The sequence below is a fragment of the Nymphaea colorata genome, chromosome 6, assembly GCF_008831285.2.
Source record: "Nymphaea colorata isolate Beijing-Zhang1983 chromosome 6, ASM883128v2, whole genome shotgun sequence".
In the NCBI taxonomy this organism is placed as follows: domain Eukaryota; kingdom Viridiplantae; phylum Streptophyta; class Magnoliopsida; order Nymphaeales; family Nymphaeaceae; genus Nymphaea; species Nymphaea colorata.
Window position 1 is genome coordinate 1,105,575 of NC_045143.1, and position 18,305 is coordinate 1,123,879.

The following is an 18,305-nucleotide window of genomic DNA, read 5'->3' on the forward strand; positions in this document are numbered from 1 at the left end:
GTTTTGCCGTGACGTCGCCGGTGACGAAACGCGGCTTCCTATAAGAGCGACAGGCAGCACGAACCCGCGACCAGAGGAACATTGCGGCGGGGAAGGAGGGGGGATGGAGATATCCTATGCTTCCTCGAGTGCTACCGATGTCACCGCGGGCGCTGGTGGCAGCGGTAGGAGGCCGGTGAAGCTCATCCCTCTTCGCCACCCCGACCCTTCTTCCTTCTCTTCCTCCTCCAACCCCGTGAAGGGATGGCTGGCCGAGCTCAGGCAGATGACGCTCCTCCAGTGGGTGGAGCTCCTCTTTCCCTGCTCCCGTTGGATCCGTACGTACAAATGGAGGGACTGCCTTCAGTCCGACCTCATGGCCGGCCTCACCGTGGGCACCATGCTCGTTCCCCAGGCCTGTCCCCTCCCTTTCATTGTTGCCGTCTTACAGTTTTCTTGGTTATTTGTCAATGGTGGAGTCGGTTTAGACATTTCTTGACGTTCTTGGCTTTTGTCTACCATGTCGACTCTTTCTTCTCTTCTTTCCAAGAGTTTGTTCTTGCGTTAGATTCATGCCTTCGAATGGTTTGTTTTGGAGCCACACTTTCGACCCCCAGCTGCAAATATGAAGCCAGAAGAAAGCAGTCACACCATTTCCAAGTTGATTGTTCGGATCCCATGGAAGCAATTTCTGCGGAGGGTTTTCGGGTTTTAAAATAAGATTGTGTGGGAAAGTGGGATTCATGTTTTTTTCCCAACAAAAAAAGATGGATGAGTTTATGCTTGTCCCGTTTTCAGATTTTTCTTTTTATTTTTGTTTAAATTAAGGTCGCTCAGGCGTTTCGCTGATGCCAGAGTCTCTGATGGCAATGTTTAGCAAAGGACAGTCGCTTTTAATTTCCACTGTGCAGCATCGCTAATTACGTTATGACGTGCATCAAGAATCTGTTTGTGTTTTAAAAGTTGAAGGAGCTATTGGTTTGGCATGATCTTGTTTGGAGGTACTGTTATCACAATTCTCGACGTTTGGATCTATGTTGAGGTCCTGACACCCTTGCAGCAGCGTGCCTTCAAAGGAGTGGTTCCCCTCAAGATGTTCATGACATGGAGTTAAATAATGTTAATAGATTGCTGCAGTATAGGCCGATGAAAGGCAAAACAACACTTCTTCTACCTGAGAAGCATTGACTTATACAGGAAATAAATGAAAAACTGGCATTATGATGTGTTAGCGAACGTGGCAAGAGCTTAGATGAGTCAGTTATTAGTATGAAATTGCAGTGAAGCGGAAGAGTAGCAAAGGATATATGGTAAAGAAAGTGGTAAGAGCATATTGAACCATGTGATGACAGAATGAAGCCCTGAAGAGGCACAACTTATCATTAATATGTTAAAAGTGAAGAGGAATACTAACACTCTTTTCTGGCAGAAGGACGTTTGATTTTCATATACCTCATAAAATCTATCATAAGATGTAAACTAAATACTGTGTTTTAGCAATCCAGGTGGGCAGACTAAACATAATTCTGTTTTTTTTTTTTTTGGATTATTAAAACCTGAAAATCTGGTTTTTATGCTTCAAGCCTTCAAATGGTAAAAATGAAAAACCCAATCAAGAATAACCAATTACCTGGATCCTATAATACCATATAGAACCGTAACTTTGCTATTTCACACATCGGAATGGCTGTGCATTTGGATCTTTAGTGTTCCGGCAAAGTTTCACAAATACTCATGATTTTATTACCCCCTGAGTACTACATTGAGTTTTTCTAAGTTGTCTTTTTTCTTTTCCAGTCATTTTTTTATTCACATGAATCATTGTATCATGCTTGGTTAGCTTCTGCTGATACACATCAGGTTGACTGCCTCACTTTGGCTTATCATTTTATAATTAGTGCATGCATAAGAATCATTGACAATTTGGGAACATTTTAGTCTAATGCTTCCTAGGCTTATGATTTAGTATTTACATGTGTGAGCAGGCAATGTCGTATTCAAAGCTAGCGGGACTACAGCCAATCTATGGCCTCTGTAAGTGTCATTGCTGTTTTTCAAGATCATTTGTCCGTTAGGATTTAGGAATGTATTTATAATGATCACTTACTTAATAAGCAGACAAACATTTGGTGGAAAGAATGTTTTTAACCAGTCGTTCTTGTCGTTTGCTTCTAGTTGTGAATACATAGTTTGCTGAGTCCCTATTTATTTATTAAGCCTGACAAATTCATTTTGCATTTTCAACTGACAATTGTTCCTGTTCCAGATTCCAGCTTTGTTCCCCTTTTTGTTTATGCAATATTTGGCTCATCAAGGCAGCTGGCAGTTGGTCCTGTGGCTTTGGTTTCTCTTTTGGTGTCAAATGCTTTGTCTGGCATTGTTGATCCAAATGACAAATTATACACAGAACTCGCTATACTGCTGGCATTTATGGTTGGCGTATTTGAATGTATAATGGGACTACTGAGGTAATTTTCTAAAATCTTCATAATCAACAATGGCTGCTTATTTCTATAAAATAGTGATAGAAATTATCTAGTTCTTGGTCCTCGATATAGTATGTGTTTGTGCATGATCAGTCAATGCTGTTGGACCATTGGTTATATGCTAATTGAGCTCATTTGATAGCTAGCTTTCTGTGAATTTTTTGGGAGGGAACTGCAAATACAACCATACGACTTATCATAATGAAATTGTGGATTGCTCCTAGCTAGATTTTCTATTTCATGTTTTGCTGACAACAGTGCAAGCGCATAACTAATTCACAATATCTTTGCAGAATGGGCTGGCTTATTCGTTTCATAAGCCACTCAATTATTTCAGGTTTCACCACTGCTTCTGCTGTAATTATTGCATTGTCTCAAGCAAAATACTTCCTGGGTTACAATATTGTAAGGAGTACCAAGATTGTCCCACTTATGAAAAGCATAGCTGCTGGAGGGAGTAAGGTAAGGTTCTTATATGTAACTTGTTCATTTACTTTTTTGTCTCTTCTTCAGTGTTTCTTGTTCTTGGAGATTTATTTGTGAAGCAAAACCACTTTTTGTTCTTAAATTTTCTAAAGTACGGTTTATTCTCCTTGAGAAACTTGACCAATCAGGCTATCTAGTTCTGGATAAATATTGACATGACCAACTTACATCTGACATAATTACTAGTTATTTGAATTATGCTTGTGTTTGGTCATTCGAGTATAGAAGCAGATTTCACTTTGGTGGCAATTATACTATTTTCTTTCTTCCCATATTTATATCTTGTTATGTAAGACAAAAAGAGGAAATGCCCTTAATCTTGTTGTTGTCCGATTTTGTTGTAGTTCATTTTCCCTGTCTTTGTTAATTGTTGTGGAACCAAAAACGTTTTCAAATTATTAGATTGGCATATTTATGCATTTGATTTGATGATTTGGTAATAAATTCATACCAAATATTTTCTAGCTCACTGCGTTCTCAACAGCTTCAAGATGTGAACACTTTTATGTGTATTTGCTTTGTGTTCTTTTTTTATTTGTTATTGCTTTTCTGCTGCTATGCTAACCTGATTTTGTGTTGTAGTTCTCGTGGCCCCCCTTTGTGATGGGAACTATCACTCTTGTGGTTCTTCTACTGATGAAATATTTGGTACGAATTTTTTTCCTTTAGAGTTGAAGCCCTTTCAACTTAATACTTAATCTCATTTTCTATTACACTTTCATAGCCTTCAAAATTGTTAACTGTATAATTCATGAGCTTTCTGAATACATCCTTATATATTGCAGGGAAAAAGCAAAAAGAAATTGCGTTTTCTAAGAGCAGCAGGTCCTCTAACTGCGGTCATTTTGGGGACAACTTTTATGAAGTTGTCTCATCCGTCATCCATTTCCGTGGTGAGGAACTATCCAATTATTCCATTAAATGTTCAAAATTATAAGTCTGGATTTTAATTTTGTTAATGATGCCAGAATGCTTTTTGTGCTTTGTGTATCAATAACACATAATCTTGTTTCATGCTTTAGTGCTATTAAGTTATGAACCAAGAGCGTCACCCACAGTTTGTACTACAAGTCTACAACAAGGCTACACACACACACACAAAGACAGGCCTGCACACAACACATGGAGGCAGAGAGAAGCATATTACTTGTAGTATCTTCATATCTCATGCAATCAAGTTGAATGTAAAAGGGTTTCATAGATGCACTAGATAATGAAAATTGATATTTGGAAAAAAAAATGTGGAACAAATATAGTCTTTTGAGCTGTCTAAGGAAACAAAAAAAAAAGATCATGTCATCACACATACTTAGGCTAGGCAGGCCTGGGTGGCCTTAGATGTCTGATCGAGCCAATTGCCTAGCTGCTGTAGATGAGGTGACTTGCTCAGAATTTCCAGGCCATTTGGAGCTTTTGACTAGCTAAATTCTATTATCTATGCTCTGATCTATCATTCTATACGTGAAGACAAGTCAAGAAGGAATTATATCTTTCGATCATCCCCAAGTGAGGTCTGAAAATCATTTGTTTGAATATTTTGACATGCAGGTTGGTGAGATACCACAAGGTCTTCCAACATTTTCTGTACCTAAGGAGTTCGACCATGTAAAGAGATTGATGCCAGCAGCCTTTTTGATCACTGGTGTAGCCATTTTGGTAAGCTGCACTGAGTAGTCTTATTGGTTGTATTGATTATATGATATATCCATGTTGATTATTAACAAATATCGTGTATGTGTATTCTATAGGAATCTGTGGGCATTGCTAAAGCATTGGCAGCAAAAAATGGATATGAGCTGGATTCTAACCAAGAGGTAAAGCCGAGTATGGTATTAGATGCTTTGAATATGTCCTAATGGAAGATTGGGATGATTTACATGTCAGATAATGCAATTATTCTCCTTCAATGAGAAAGAAAAAGAAAAAACTTTTGATTGTTAGCCTGTGTGAACCATATCTTTCCATATTATCAGTCAATCAATTTGCAAATCATGGAATAACATGGCAATAGTATTATAAAGACCTTGCATATACATAAAACTGGACAATGGGTCAATACAATGGGGTGGGCCTGGGTCGAAGTTCGACCCTCAGGCTCATTAAACCCCGAGCTTGGCCCAGCCTGTATATTTAATGGGCTCATGGGCCCCAATGTGGCACCTGGATTAGGTATAATTTCAGAATTATTAACAGTGATAGTTACATTATGGATTTGGATATTATTGGATTTTCTGCATTTTGTTTAGATTGTTAAATGAATAATTAGAAACTCAATGACAGCAAAGAGGAGAATTTTTTTCTTCCAAAATTGTTGAAAAAAACTTAATGAGGATCAGACCTAAACATTTTAAATTGAATTGGGTGGTATTGGACAAATTGCCTGGTCCATGACCCAAATAATCCTGGACGGAACCTGGCTTATCTGTTGCTAGGTTGGTCAGGCCCATTAAGAGACTGGGCCTGCTGAGCCATTATAGGTTGGTTAACGGGCTGGCCTGACCTGACCTGGAGTGCAGCTTGATATACTTCTTTTTGCAGAAAATTTATCTTTGTGGAGATGATCAGGGTGACAGGGGATACAGGACTGCAACTTGCAACGAGAAAAGAGTTATATTTTCAAGTAAAACAACTTAATAAGATAATATCCTAAGTGTATGGTGCACATAGTGGCTTATTGGCATTGACTTCTTGAAGTTCTCAGATGTGTTATATTTGCAGCTGACATGTATTTATTATAGAACATTGCAGCTGGCATTTTATATTTGTCTGCTAATGACTAAATACTATATCTGTCTTTGTCACTGGAAAGAATAGTTAGCACTTCATATATTATTGTTCAAAGTAGAATCTGATTTCTTGTTTCATAGTTGTTTGGCCTAGGTCTGGCAAATATTTGTGGTTCCTTCTTCTCTGCATACCCTACAACAGGTGAATTTACTATTCCTGGCTCCACACATTTTAAATGCTTTTACAAATTTTTTGTGCCGCAAATTTGGTTGGGTAGCTATTGTATTGCACATAGGGCTCAGGGGTGTCAACGAGCCAAACCAAGGAAAGCATGTATTCAAGTACTTAGTTCAATCACAAGTATAGTTTGAGCCAGGTTTGAACTTGTGGGTGCATATTACTTTTAATGTCAAGACTGATACATGCTCCGTTGTCATGTGAACATTGATAACTACATGAAGCATTACACAAATTAGCAATGTTGAATTTGGTTTTCTGTATTACAGGTGTCATAGAAAAAGTGTATCCAAATCATAGCAACATTATAGAAGCATCCTTAGATGCCTATGCTAGTAAGTAGTAATCTTAATAATAAGCACAAGAACACTAGGAATAGGATTAAATATTTAAATTACAAGATGACAATGACAACAGTATTAAATTATTAATAATCAATTGTTGCTACACCTTATCCTAATTGGATATTGGATTTACTCTATGTCACATGGGTGCGGGTTGCGGGTGCCAGAGCAACACATCTCAAAAAATTTAACTGCAGCTGTGCGGCGAGGGTATTTGTTATTATTGCTAAAGTTATTATTATAATATATTTATATATATATATAATATATGACAAAAATTGTCTATAAACCACAAAATTATCAAAATACTAATCAAATAATACTGTTATATGTAATACTTGTGAGGCTGAGCAACAATGGATACCGTGAACATCAACCTTCTTCCTCCCCAGCCCTACTCTCTGCCCACCCATTCCCCATTACACACAGTCACGACTCACGCCATGGTTAAAATTGTAAAACAGTAAATGTTGGTGCAGGATTTAGCAAAAAAAATACTCATTTAATCATTTTAATGTTCAAAAATTAAAACACAACAGTTAGAATATAAAAATTACCATTATAGCAGGCTTCACAGCACTCATAAGCCTTGAGTGGCTGTTTGGCTGAGTCTTGACCACAAAAACCAAAAAATAGAAACAAAGAACAAATAAAAACAGGCAATGAAACATTTACTCATTCAGATGGCAGAAACCAAACTAAGAAGCATCATTAAAAATTTTAAACTAACATCTAATGAAAAGACAAACAAAAAGGAAAGGAACAAACATAAAAACGAAATCAATTTGACACACAATAGATTAATAAAACAAAGAAAGGGACTGTAAGATGGGATTTGAAGAACCAGATAAAGCTGCTGGAAAAAATCCGGCAAGCTTCGCCGCAGGTGGAACAACACCCCTGCAGTGCCAACCGTCTAATTGTAGTCGTCGCCGGAGGAACAAGATCCGTCGTCAGCCATTAAAAATGCAAGCGTTGGTCATCAATGGGTGCTTCAATGCAAGAGGGAGAAGACGGGAAGGGCTGCTGTAGGAGGAAGAAGCTCTCCGTGGGAAGGGTCACCATCATGCCCTAAATCGTTTTTAAAGAAACAAAAAATCAAAACATGAACAAAAAAGTCTGACATGATTTGACCGCACCTGACTCACGTCAAACGCGAGTTGGGTGCGCATTCAAAATTGAAAAAAATGGTCTGGTGCGGCTGCACCCGACTCTCATTGACTGCGGTTGGGTGCGAATCCGGGTCACACTCACACCCACACCCGCGTTGCGTCAACGTTGGTGCGTTATCAAAAATGCAGCGTCCGTGTGGCTTAGGATTTACTAGTCGTCTAGTCCTATTTTGAGCTTGTTTCGCTTCCCATTCTCTTGTTGTTGGTGTCTCAGGAGTGAGAAGAACAAATATGGCCTTTGTGGCAGTCCTATAGCATTCTTGGGACAACCTCAAACACTCGGACTATCACAAAATGTCACTTTTGGCAATCTACACATCTGAAATTTGTGTGATGGCGGATCAAACTAGCTCTTTCAGTTACAATGATGACGCTATCGACAATGTGTTAGCCGTAAGGAAATTGTGTCATCGTAGGGGGTCTTTTATAAATAGAGATAGTTAATCATGGGTCGGATCCCCTTGTTACTTGTAGTCCCAATATTCTATGGTCATACATAGGTCGTTACTCGAAGGGGTTTGGGTTATGCAAGTAATGATGATTACCTCTCAAGAGAGGCAAGTTTAGGCCTGACTATGTGTTGGGAGGGTGCATGAGTTAGTATTAATCACTGGAATTACACACACAACACTAACAATTGGTATCAGAGCCTCGATGGCGAGTAAAGAAGTGCTCATTGCTTTGGAGAACATGAAGAAGCAGGCAGAAACTGATGGCCAGCTGCTTGTGGGATGCTTAGAAGGCGTGGAAAAGAACTTTGGTGAAATTGACTCCCGAATGCAATCGATGATGGGTGAATTGATAGGGATGATGCGGGAGGTGTTGCAAAGAGTCAACTCAAGCAGCTTGCACCCTAACACGCCAAACCCCCATTAGATTCCAGGTATGAACACCCATGCCTAACCCTCGTCCGGTTCATTTGTGCGTACTGGGGAAGGGTCTGGATTCCATCAACCACCCAAGATGGATTTTCCAAAGTTTTTTGGCAAAGACCCTCTCCGTTGGGTTTTTATGCCAGAAAAATATTTTGACTGCTAGGGTATTGCACTGGAAAGTCGTGTGGGACATGCAACCATCCATCTAGAAGGAACAGCTATATGTTGTGTTGATTGGAGAGGTAGGAAGAAGAAAGGGAACGTGAGGAAGAAAGAGAGTAGGGAGCAGTCTCATTAGTCACGGCTGCTCCTCTTCCATTAAAATAAAAAGAACTGATTAGGGTTATGTCTTACCCCTTACATAAAGAGTCCAAGAAAAAATTAAAATTCAAAGAACTACCTAATAAATAAAGTTTCAAGATACAGAAAACCTCAAACCAGTACGTTTTCTCAACACTTTCCCTCAAGTTGGAGCATAGATGTCTATCGTGCTCAGCTTGCTAGAACGTTTCATGAAATCTGATATAGCAAGAACTTTGTTAAATATATCTACAGCTTGATCTTCTGAAGCAACATATTCAATAGAAATAATTTTGCTTGAGCCAAGTCCCTAATATAATGACAATCAATTTTGATATGCTTGGTCCGTTCATAAAAGACTTGATTATTGGCTATATAAGTAGCCGCTTTATTATCACATTGCATTTTTATAGGCAATTCTATCTAAATTCCAAGGTGTCCTTCTAGCATGGCTCTCAACCAAGTGATTTCGGTGGCAGTTTGGATCATGGCTTAGTATTTTGACTCTTCACTAAACCGAGCTACAACAGCTTGCTTTTTACTTTTCCAAGAGACTAAGTTACCACCAATAAAAGTACAGAATCCCATAGTGGACTTTCTGTCATCAATAGAGCTTGCATAATCTGCATCAGAATAAGCCTCTATCTGGAGTGAAATTTTTTTTCTAAAAAATAGACCCTTTCCAGGGGAACCTTTTAGAAATTTCAATAATATCATAGTTGCATCCCAATGGACTTTTCTTGGCTTATCCATAAACTGACTTAGTTTTCCCACAACAAAAGATATATCAGGTCTAGTAATGGTTACATATAGTAGATTTTCAATCAGCAACCGATATGATTTGCTATCAACAAGTTCAAATTTATCATCATATAAGTGAATACGAGAATTCATAGGAATATATGCTGATTTTGTTCCAATCATATCTGTCTCTTGTAGCAACTCAAGAACATATTTTTTTAGGAAAGATCTAAACCTTTTTGCTACTTTTATCCCCAATAAGTAACGCAGAGAGACAAGGTCTTAAGTAACAAAATGTTGTTGGAGATACTTCTTTATGTCTTGTATTTCTTGGTCACTGTCACTAATTAAAATAATGTCATCCACATACATCACCATAACAACCATACCTTTTTGAGGTCTTTTTATGAACAATGAATGATCTAAAAGAGATATATAGAATCCAAACTTGGACACAACATCACACAACTTTTGAAACTATGCTCTGAGACTTTGCTTTAGACCATATATAGCCTTCTTTAACAAATAGACCTTGGTACGCTCCCTTGTTTCTCAAAGCCTGACAGATACTGCATATAAACTGCTTCAGATAAATCCCTATACAGAAAGACATTTTTGACATTTAATTGGTACATATTTCATCCATAATGAACTGCCACAGATATAATTAGTTGTATAGTACCCAGATGTGCTTCAAAGAAATCAATACCATATATATGTGTGTAACCTTTTGCCACCAACCGTGCCTTGTATCGATCGACTATACAATCAGAGTTATATTTGATAGTAAATACTCATTTCGAGCCGATAATATCTGCCCCAAAAGGCGGTTCAACAAGATCCCAAGTGTGGCAGGATATTAGAGAGTCCATCTCCTCTATCATTGCTTGGTACAAGAGTCCAAAATAGCTTGTTCATGTGCAATAAGAACTGAAGTAGCTGACAAGGCATTAATAAATTTACACATATGATCTCTCAAATGAGATGTACTAAAAAATTTGGAAAGAAGATGAATTGTGCATTGTTTGATCCTTTTACGTAGTGCAATTGGTAGTTCATCCGGATGAGAAGTAATGATGATTACATCTTGGTGAGAGGCAAGTTCAGGCCTGACTGTATGTTGGGAGGGTGCATGAGTTGGTGTTAATCACGGAAATTACACACAGAACCATAACACAATGCATAACTATTTTAATAAGCTGTGCTTTTGTAAAACCTTATCACAATGCATAAGAATCAGATCTGTGAGTCCTATTTAATGTAACACTACTATACAAGACACCAAAAATCATACAGTTTCATCCTAAAACAAGGTTTGAATGTGAATGTGGGCAGGGGGCTTTTCAAGATCTGCTGTAAACCATGAAAGTGGGGCAAAGACAGGGCTAGCTGGAATTTTCACAGGGATAATTATAGGATGTGCCCTCTTTATCCTGACACCTTTGTTTACAGATATTCCCCAGGTATAGTTTCCATGGAAACTCTGATGTTATGAGTAAGATTTTTTTAGTTATGACGTCTTTTCTTGTCTGACTGCAGTGTGTTCTTGCTGCCATTGTCATCTCTGCTGTAATTGGTCTTGTAAGTATTCTTCCATTTGGTTCATAAGCAATCCAAGTTACTAAGAATGTATTTCAAATTCAGCCTTTCCTTCGTATGTTGACATCCGAACATAGAAACAGTCATATCTGGGGTGTGGCTCATTTCAGCCGTTCATTTCTTATTTTATGGATTTATTTGTACCCATGACCAAAAAAAGTTGGTGCATAAAGAAACAAGAAGTTGGAACATGTTAGAGAAGAACATAAATGTTCCTTTGTTGACTCAACTGTGTTAGAATGTCTATTGAAATTCAAACTTCCTTCAAAAGTTACGAACTTACGAGTAGAAAGCTGCGATTATTATCTAACAGTTAGAAATTGGTTGAACTAAAACACAACACACCCAAAAGAAAAGTATCTGTTGAGATGTATGTGCAGCAAGATCAAAATTTAATTGTCTAGACTTCTGACTACCCACTAGAAAATGTAGAGACAGCGTGTGAAGAGGCCATGTTGCCTAGTTGACAAGTTTTCTAATCCTTTAAAACTGGGCTGCAAGGGCTTGTTGTGTGCCTCGTATGATCATTCTCTTTTTGTTTTCAGGTGGATTATGATGAAGCTATTCTACTGTGGCGTATAAACAAGAAAGATTTTCTTCTTTGGACCATTGCTTGTATTGTGACCTTGTTCCTTGGAATTGAGATTGGGGTGCTCGTCGGGGTAAGTAATCAAATTATTTCGTGGCATGTCTTTGGCAGTGGTGGTGGGTGGGGGAAGGAGATTGATGAGGCTTCTTTCCTTTTTTTGTCTCATATCCTCCAATATCCATGTTTGTACATATCATTGGTTCTTTATCTGCCTTTCATTATGGTTTCTCGTATTATTTTCTGTGTTTACACATTGGCGCAGTGGGGAAGAGGACCGCTCCTCTAACCCACGGTCAATACCTGTAGGAAAATGAAAGAAGTTAAGGTTTTATTAAACTCGAGACTCCACTACGGACCCCTGGATTTGGACCTAAGGTTGGATTCAGGAATAAAAACAGATATGAGCTAGGATTCAAGATTGCATTTGATTTGAGTTAGAGTTTAGATTTGGGTTTGGGTTTAGGCTCAAACGAAGAGGATGGTTGGTCGGAATTGATTTAGAATGGAAAACGGATCGGATTTGGAATAACTCGGTTGCTCCAGATCTAGAACCGGTCCAGGGGCTTGAAGAATCGGCCAAAATCGGGCGTATCGGTTCGTCTCGAGCCTGGAACCTGTTTGAACCGGTTTTCCGACGCGCCGGAATGCCAAACGAGGTTCTGGATCCCATTTTGGGACCCAGACCCGTCGAGGAGGTCGATCCCTCGCCCGAGCATTTGGGCGAGGTCGCCCCTGTCCTCCACCGTCTGGCGGCGTGTGGGAGAGCCGGAAGGTTGGCCGTCTTGCTTCGTCCGGCCAGCGGCCGGTCGGCGGGACGCACGGCGCTGACTGTCTGTTAGTTGCTGAAGAAAACACTTTTCTTTCACGCTTCGGCAGTGACAACGGGGTGTTGTTGTGGGTTTATCTTCGGTGCTGCAACCGCTTCATTCGTGCCATTTTCTGGTGTTGTCCTCCTGTCTACTGGTTCGGCGAGGTTGTCGCCAACCATTGGTGCCTTACTCGCCTGCTATTCAAGGATGTTGCGGTCCTTAAATTCTGATTTTATTGACTGATTACCTTCAACCTGTAGCCTCCGTGCTTCAAGGGAATCCACGCTCTTCGTGTATTCAGCGAGGTCTTCACTCATCCGTGCTTCCATCGAATCCATCCTTTTCGACCATGCAGTGAGGCCTTCACTCATGCGCTGCATGTCCTCTTGCATGGTTATCATCATAACGCCTTGATCGTTGCTTCTGGCATAACAAGATGGTCCCTCAAGTCCTCGCCCATTGTTGAAGACAGAGGAAGAACCTGACTTTGATACCCCTTTGACGCAGTGGGGAATAGGACTGCTCCTCTAACCCACGGTCAATACCTAATTTAAACTAAGGAAATCAAATAGAACATAAACGAAAGGGAAATAACTGTGGGAAAGAGAGAATCAAAGAGATTATTAGGGTTTCATTTACAAATGAGGTTCTAAACATCTTTATATAGCTTAAAGAGGACCCCTGGATCTAGATCCAAAATAAAATAACAATAAATAAAAGACCTAAAATGCTAGAACTGGTTCCGAATAAAATAAAATAATAAATAAAACCCAAATCGGAACCAAATCTTATTTTCATGCTCTGCTCCTGCGTCACATCTCCTCTGTAGTCTTTAACTTTCTGCTATCTGTCGCAAATGCATTGAAAGTTAACATAGATTCCATCATCCATGCTTGAGATTGGGCATGACATGGAAGACGCGTAGGTTCATTTCATGACTTCATTCTTGCTTCTCAGGTTGCAGGTGCTTAGTTATATCTGAGCAGGCTGTGCAATGAACTTGGTAGCTCACCAGTTGCCTAAATTCATCCTGTTTTTAAAAACTAGGTTGTTGGAACTTCATTTAAAGATCATTAATGAAATGGGTTTCAACTTTATCTCGGCTAGCAGTTTGGCAAGCATGTGAGTAACAATTCCATGCTTTTCACTTATGAAGGGATATTTTATGATACATAACATCGGACAAATTCAATCTCGGTTCAGAAAAAATTCACAGTTCTACTAGCTCCTTGTATGTTGATGGATCTTTTGCATTGGACACAATGCTGGCTTATCTGCACTAAATTCATTTGGACATATAGGATGAAATGTTTAAGTGTGATTTAACTGAATGTGACACTGCTTAGGTTGTAACTTAATGTGGAGATATTAATTATTTTCTAAGCTGACATCGTCAGAAATAGAATTCTCACCCAGATATCTGGGAATGTAAGATGAATAATTTGGATGCCTGAGAATTCTCAGATCATATATTGGTAACTAATAAATTTAGGTTTGAACTACTGTATTCTTAACTGTTGTGCTCAATCAGAAATTTAGTTAGTTGGAAAGTCATGTTCTCAACAATGATCGAAGAATGCAAATCTGGGAATTCTCAAAATAATGCAGCACATTGCAAGTTGCTTGGCTGGATTGTTGATATAATGGCAGTACACAGCACCTTGCTTGGCTGGCTAGTTGAGATGGGAATTCTCTCTTTGTGGATTCCTAAACACATACATATTCAGTTGCAACTTCGTCTGTTGAAGTAAATTTTTGGTAAACCTGCTTTGGGCGGGACCTATTTCCAGTTGGAGAAATATGCTCCCAATTAGAATTGGATTTAACTGTCAGGTTTTGACCCAAATGGTCATCTCAGTGAACATGTTTATCATTTATCTGCATCATAATCAATGGCGTACATCCGTATTATCAACATGCCTAAACATCATATGCCACTTGCTCTAAATGGTAAAGATGCACTTGTAACATATTTGTACCTAGATATGTAGTCTTGGACTCTCATGACGTTTAAATTTCTATTTTGCTTTATACCATAAGCCCGAGGTTCTGGTTACCTAGGATGGCTAATTTCAACTTCTAGTGTTATTTGATGCCTATTTTGTGTTCTTTTTCCTTTAATTGTTTCACAGATTACCTTTCTTCCATTAAATTATATCTTATGCCATGGCGAAATGTATTTACATTCCTATTCTTCATCAGCTAGATGTTAGCTAGTAGGATTTATATGTTGAAGGGAATGGGGAATGCTTTATGGTCATAAATCAACTCATGTTACTATACTGAAATGTACTACCATAGTTGCTTTCTGAAATATAAGGTACTGCTGGTGTAGGTTGTGGCTTCCCTTGCTTTCGTTATTCATGAATCTGCAAATCCACATATTGGTAAACTATTTATCCTATATACCATTTTTGTGCTTTAAATCTGTGAGCACATATTGTAATGTTTATTGATCGTTATGTCATGAACCTCTCAAAAACATGCGTATGGTAAAATTGTTTTCAGCGACACTTGGGGACTGCACATCCAATTATACATCTGGAACACAATTTGGCATGGTAGGGCCTCACCTTCCTGGAGAATAAGAAACAGTGACTGATTATTCTGCAACTATCAACCTGGAGCAGATATTTATGAGCTGTCTATTGTTGAGTTTACAGAGTAACTAGTATTGACTGCCATCGTTGATCTATCCTACTAATATAAATTTAAAGGCCACAAAATTAGTAAGAGTAGTATGAAATTGAAATAACTCTGTGATTGGTTTTAAATTAATGGCTAAGCCTCATTAAGCAAGTGGCAAGGTTGCTAAGACAACTCTCTAATGGGGATTGTAGTAACGGCATGGTTGAGGATAGGTGGTACTTTGGGTCTATCTAGTGAAGATGGGGACGGACTCTCCTCAGTATCCATTTGACCTAGTCTTTAACTGCCATCAAGTTGGCCTAGACCAGGTTGTCCAACTAGTCCATCCACGCACAAAAGTGAATTTTTGAGTTCTGAGATTATTAGTTTCAGTCTTTCAGAAATGCTTAAAAAGTTATTTTTTATGTGTTTACCCTTAATGCGACTGTAATAAGACTATGAAATTTATTCATGTTTAACCATACAAATGATTTGCAAAACTAGGACAGAATATCACTTGATGAATGAGCTTTACAAGCAGTGTTGCCTTTCTTCACTCACGCGATATAGAAGTTGTATCCACTGTTTCTGCTATTAAAGTTTTTCTCCATATTGTTTGATGACTGATTGCATGAGAAACCATAATGAATTCCTCATTCTTTTTACATGATTGAATGCATATGCTCATTATGTCCCAGTTTCCTCAATGCAAGTATATGCAATTGAGGGTGGCACATCAAATCCCCTAACTGCCTCTGGGGTTTTCATTCTAGCATGTCAAGTTAGCTCCTTTATGTCCTTGAGTCATATAGGAATCTTACATTTTCTTGAATTGTGAGGAAATCAATGTAAGGAACACTAGATGAACTTACCTTTTTGCTGTTAACTTTTCTAGAATCAGGATGTGCTTCTTACGTATGTTATTTTTTGTGTTATGTTACTTATTCTAAAGCCTTTCGCTGCAGCTGTCCTAGGCCGACTTCCTGGAACCACTATCTACCGGAACACCCAACAGTATCCAGAATCCTACACTTACAGTGGGATTGTAATTGTCCGGGTGGATGCACCTATATATTTTGCTAACATTAGCTATATCAGAGAGTGGTAATGATCCTCACTCTCTATGCTCTTCTGCATGGAACAAAAAAAATGCAAACCAAAATTTTAACTTTTCATAAGGCTGCAAGTTTTTTCCTGTCATAGTACGCATGCAATAAGGCAAGCTCCATGTGATAATTCGGTTGTTTTCTTTTGATTTTGACTGCTTTCACTTAAGTCCATGACATTTAACATATTACGTACACGGCAAGTTCATTCTGGAGATTTTTTATTTTTTCCTGTTTCATGTGCAACTTCATGTATATAGCTGTTCTGGGACCACCATGTTTGCATCCTTAATCATACTTAATAAATATAACAATTTTACTTAATTTTAAATGCTTCTTACTTTTTTTAGTTAGGTTTAGTAAATGTCTTCATAAGTCAAATTCTGTTAAAATTATGTCAAACTGTTAGCTTAGAGTTTACATATAAAAACAACTAAAACAAACAACAAAATTCTGCCTCATGTATTAATAAAATGAAAAGATTGCTCTATTTTTGGTCATTGAGATTTGGTGCCTCTGCTTTTCATGTGCTTCAGGTACCTATTTGTTATAAAATCTCCAACTTATCCATTTTATTAGGATACATTCATGAGTAATTGTAACCCTTTCAACACGAGATTAAATGGAAGGCTCATCACTCAACTCTGGCGGAAGTGTGAGAATATCTGAAAGGCATCACAGCTATTGCGAGCTTATTGATTACCATTAACAACTTGATTAATTAGAAATTTAACTTGAACCTTGGTGGCAAATTTTCTTTAAAAGTTTTGATTTTTAGATCAGAATACTTGGTCTCTGTTTCTTTGGCAGGCTACAGGAGCTTGTAGTAAATGGTAAAAGAAGCACGGTGGGTGGCCCAGAAGCTGAAAAAGTTCACTTTGTTATTATTGAAATGGATCGTAAGTCCTTTTTAATGCATATCTTTTTTAGTTCAAGCAAGATTGCAATTCATGAATTGCATACATGGAACACTATGGTGGAAAATTGCGGTTTTTCCATTTTCTTCATGAATTGTATACATGAACATTATCTTTTGTGTACACCTGTCAATTTTCTTATGACTTGCTACTATAAACATGTTGTGAACAAAAAGTGGTAGTCTACTAGATATATTTTGGTATTATCATAAGGAAACTTTGTGGTGATTGTTGACTTTGTAAATGTTTCTGTACATATTTAGTGGGGAAACTCCCAAAATTATTGAGAAAAAAAAAACATTGTGGAATATCTTGTTTTATCAGCAACAAGGAAGTTCACCCCTCCTCATCTTCATGTGTAGGACTATCTTCTATGTTTCTCCTCACTTTGTTTTTGCATTGCTCTGCCAGTTGTGGCAGTTTTCAGCTTCCACCTATTTTTTCTCTTCACCATAAAAAATTGTCATTTGTCCACATCTTTCAAGCTTCAGAAATCTGATATGTTTTCATTTCTGATGCAGCTGTTACATATATTGACTCCAGTGCTGTTCAAGCTCTGAAGGACCTTCATTATGTGTACAAATCTCACAGCGTCCAAGTAAAATCTGTTTTAAGCCCTGATTTCCTTGATTTGATGATCAAATGCAACTGCCAACCTTATTTCCCTTCTGACTCAAATGTTCTGTAGCTCGCAGTGGTCAACCCAAATCACAAAGTTTGGAAGAGGCTTACAATTTCCGGAGTTCTGGAGCTCGTGGGCAAGGAATGGCATTTTGTGAGAGTGCATGATGCTGTTCAAGTGTGCCTCGAACATATGCTCTGGCTGAAAGAGGCACCAAGAGGCGCTGACATGATGAGGAAGGATGAAAACGTTATCCTGGAGGTAGGGACACAAAATAATGGTGATTTGGACCCAGAAGGTGAAGCCCTTGTTTGATAAAGGATCAGTCTGGATTGTCACATCGTGCCTTTCCTAAAATCCTCGTTAAGGCTCCGATATAGTTACTAAGCATCTCTGCCATCCTTGGCCGTAGGTACCAAAAAATGTATGGCAACCATCGTTGCATGAACTGGGAAATAATGGGCTTTGTAATGTCTATGTTGGTCGTAGCGTGTTACATATTTATACTGCAACTATCGTTGCATGATCTAGGCGATAATGAGCTTTGTAATGTGTGTAACCTTTGTGTATATATCGAAATGGTATGTCGCAGCATGTTGTAGTATTTAAATGAAAGCTGCCTCCTTGCTCTTCTATCCCCTCTAGATATATGTGTATATATGGGTATGTTCTGTTTCTTCCAGGACTT

At 38.4% G+C, this 18,305-nt stretch overlaps 1 protein-coding gene across 1 annotated transcript; it reads left to right on the forward strand.

Moving 5' to 3' along the window:
• Positions 1–7: 7 nt before the first annotated feature.
• LOC116255827 (sulfate transporter 4.1, chloroplastic-like) lies at positions 8–18,245 on the forward strand. Its single transcript, XM_031631868.2, has 17 exons — positions 8–394; positions 1,965–2,013; positions 2,246–2,447; positions 2,759–2,927; positions 3,534–3,599; positions 3,737–3,844; positions 4,500–4,607; positions 4,700–4,765; positions 5,819–5,879; positions 10,683–10,810; positions 10,887–10,928; positions 11,492–11,608; positions 14,680–14,731; positions 15,938–16,076; positions 16,889–16,977; positions 17,517–17,593; positions 17,684–18,245. The coding sequence occupies exons 1-17, from the start codon at positions 104–106 to the stop codon at positions 17,930–17,932; spliced, it is 2,013 nt and encodes a 670-aa protein (XP_031487728.1). The 5' UTR covers positions 8–103; the 3' UTR covers positions 17,933–18,245.
• Positions 18,246–18,305: the final 60 nt, after the last annotated feature.